The 919-nt window shown below is 51.6% G+C and overlaps 1 protein-coding gene across 1 annotated transcript in view; it reads left to right on the top strand.

Moving 5' to 3' along the window:
- LOC103360436 (dihydroxyacetone phosphate acyltransferase-like) overlaps positions 1–919 on the top strand; it is an 18,885-nt gene that overhangs the window by 1,772 nt on the left and 16,194 nt on the right. Inside the window, exons 2-3 of the mRNA XM_008286185.1 lie at positions 230–430; positions 509–761. Of these exons, the coding sequence (XP_008284407.1) occupies positions 230–430; positions 509–761 (454 nt within the window). The remainder of the gene's footprint in view (positions 1–229; positions 431–508; positions 762–919) is intronic.

Genomic DNA, 919 nt, shown 5'->3' with positions numbered 1-919 from the left:
TGAGGACAAATCTTGCAGCAACATTTAGGAACAAGGAGTCCAGAAACTGCAAAAAAAGCACAAAACTGGAGCAAAAAAACTCACCAGAGAGCAAGAAATGTCGTGTTTGATGCTCAACATGTCCAAAGTTTACACCCAAACTCACATTGAGTTGTGTTTTCTTTCCCGTCCCTGTGTCTGGTTCTGCTCCGTTAAACCCGTCCCCCTGTGAACCTCCTCCTTCCTCCAGTCCAGGGATCCGGTCCGAGGCGTCCTGCCGGCTGATGATGAGGAGTTTGTGGACATCCTGGAGGAGCGGAGGCGCGGCAGTGACCTGGGCTTCACCTTCCGGACCTTCAGCCCTCCGAGCCGACCGGCCGCCTCCTGTTCCACCGCTGAGCTCAACCGGGCCGTGATGGACTCCCAGTTCCTGCGATACGTCACCAGAGAGGTGAGTTCCTGTTCCAGCAGCGACTGATAATCTGCAGTGGCGGCAACGTCATCGGCCGTCTCCCGCCTCCATCCTCAGGTCGCCATGGAGACGGGGTCGCCGCCGGAGACGGTGATGGACGAGGCCCGGGGGATTCTGGAGGAGATGTCTCAGAACCTGCAGCTGGGCTTCATCAGGCTGATGGGATTCACGCTGACCAAAGTGTTCAAGAAGCTCTTCAGAAGCATCTACGTCAACATGGACGGACTGAACACGGTCAGAACCCATCAGAACCCATCAGAACCCGTCACTACTGATCAATACACAGACCCGTTGGTTTCTGCAGGTCCAGGTCTGGACTCTGGTTTTAGTTTCTCACGTTTCTTTCTGATCATTTGTTTAAACTGAACTTTTATAGTTTTACTGCAGCTCAAAGTTCGTCACTGATCATAAAACAGAACAAACAGCAAATAAAAAAGATAAACAAGACAAACTCATAAATGGAAAAAA

Source organism: Stegastes partitus, unplaced genomic scaffold (genome assembly GCF_000690725.1).
Source record: "Stegastes partitus isolate 25-593 unplaced genomic scaffold, Stegastes_partitus-1.0.2 Scaffold439, whole genome shotgun sequence".
Classification (NCBI taxonomy): Eukaryota; Metazoa; Chordata; class Actinopteri; family Pomacentridae; genus Stegastes; species Stegastes partitus.
Note: the sequence above shows the minus strand (reverse complement) of the source record. Positions and strands in the feature narration are given on the sequence as shown.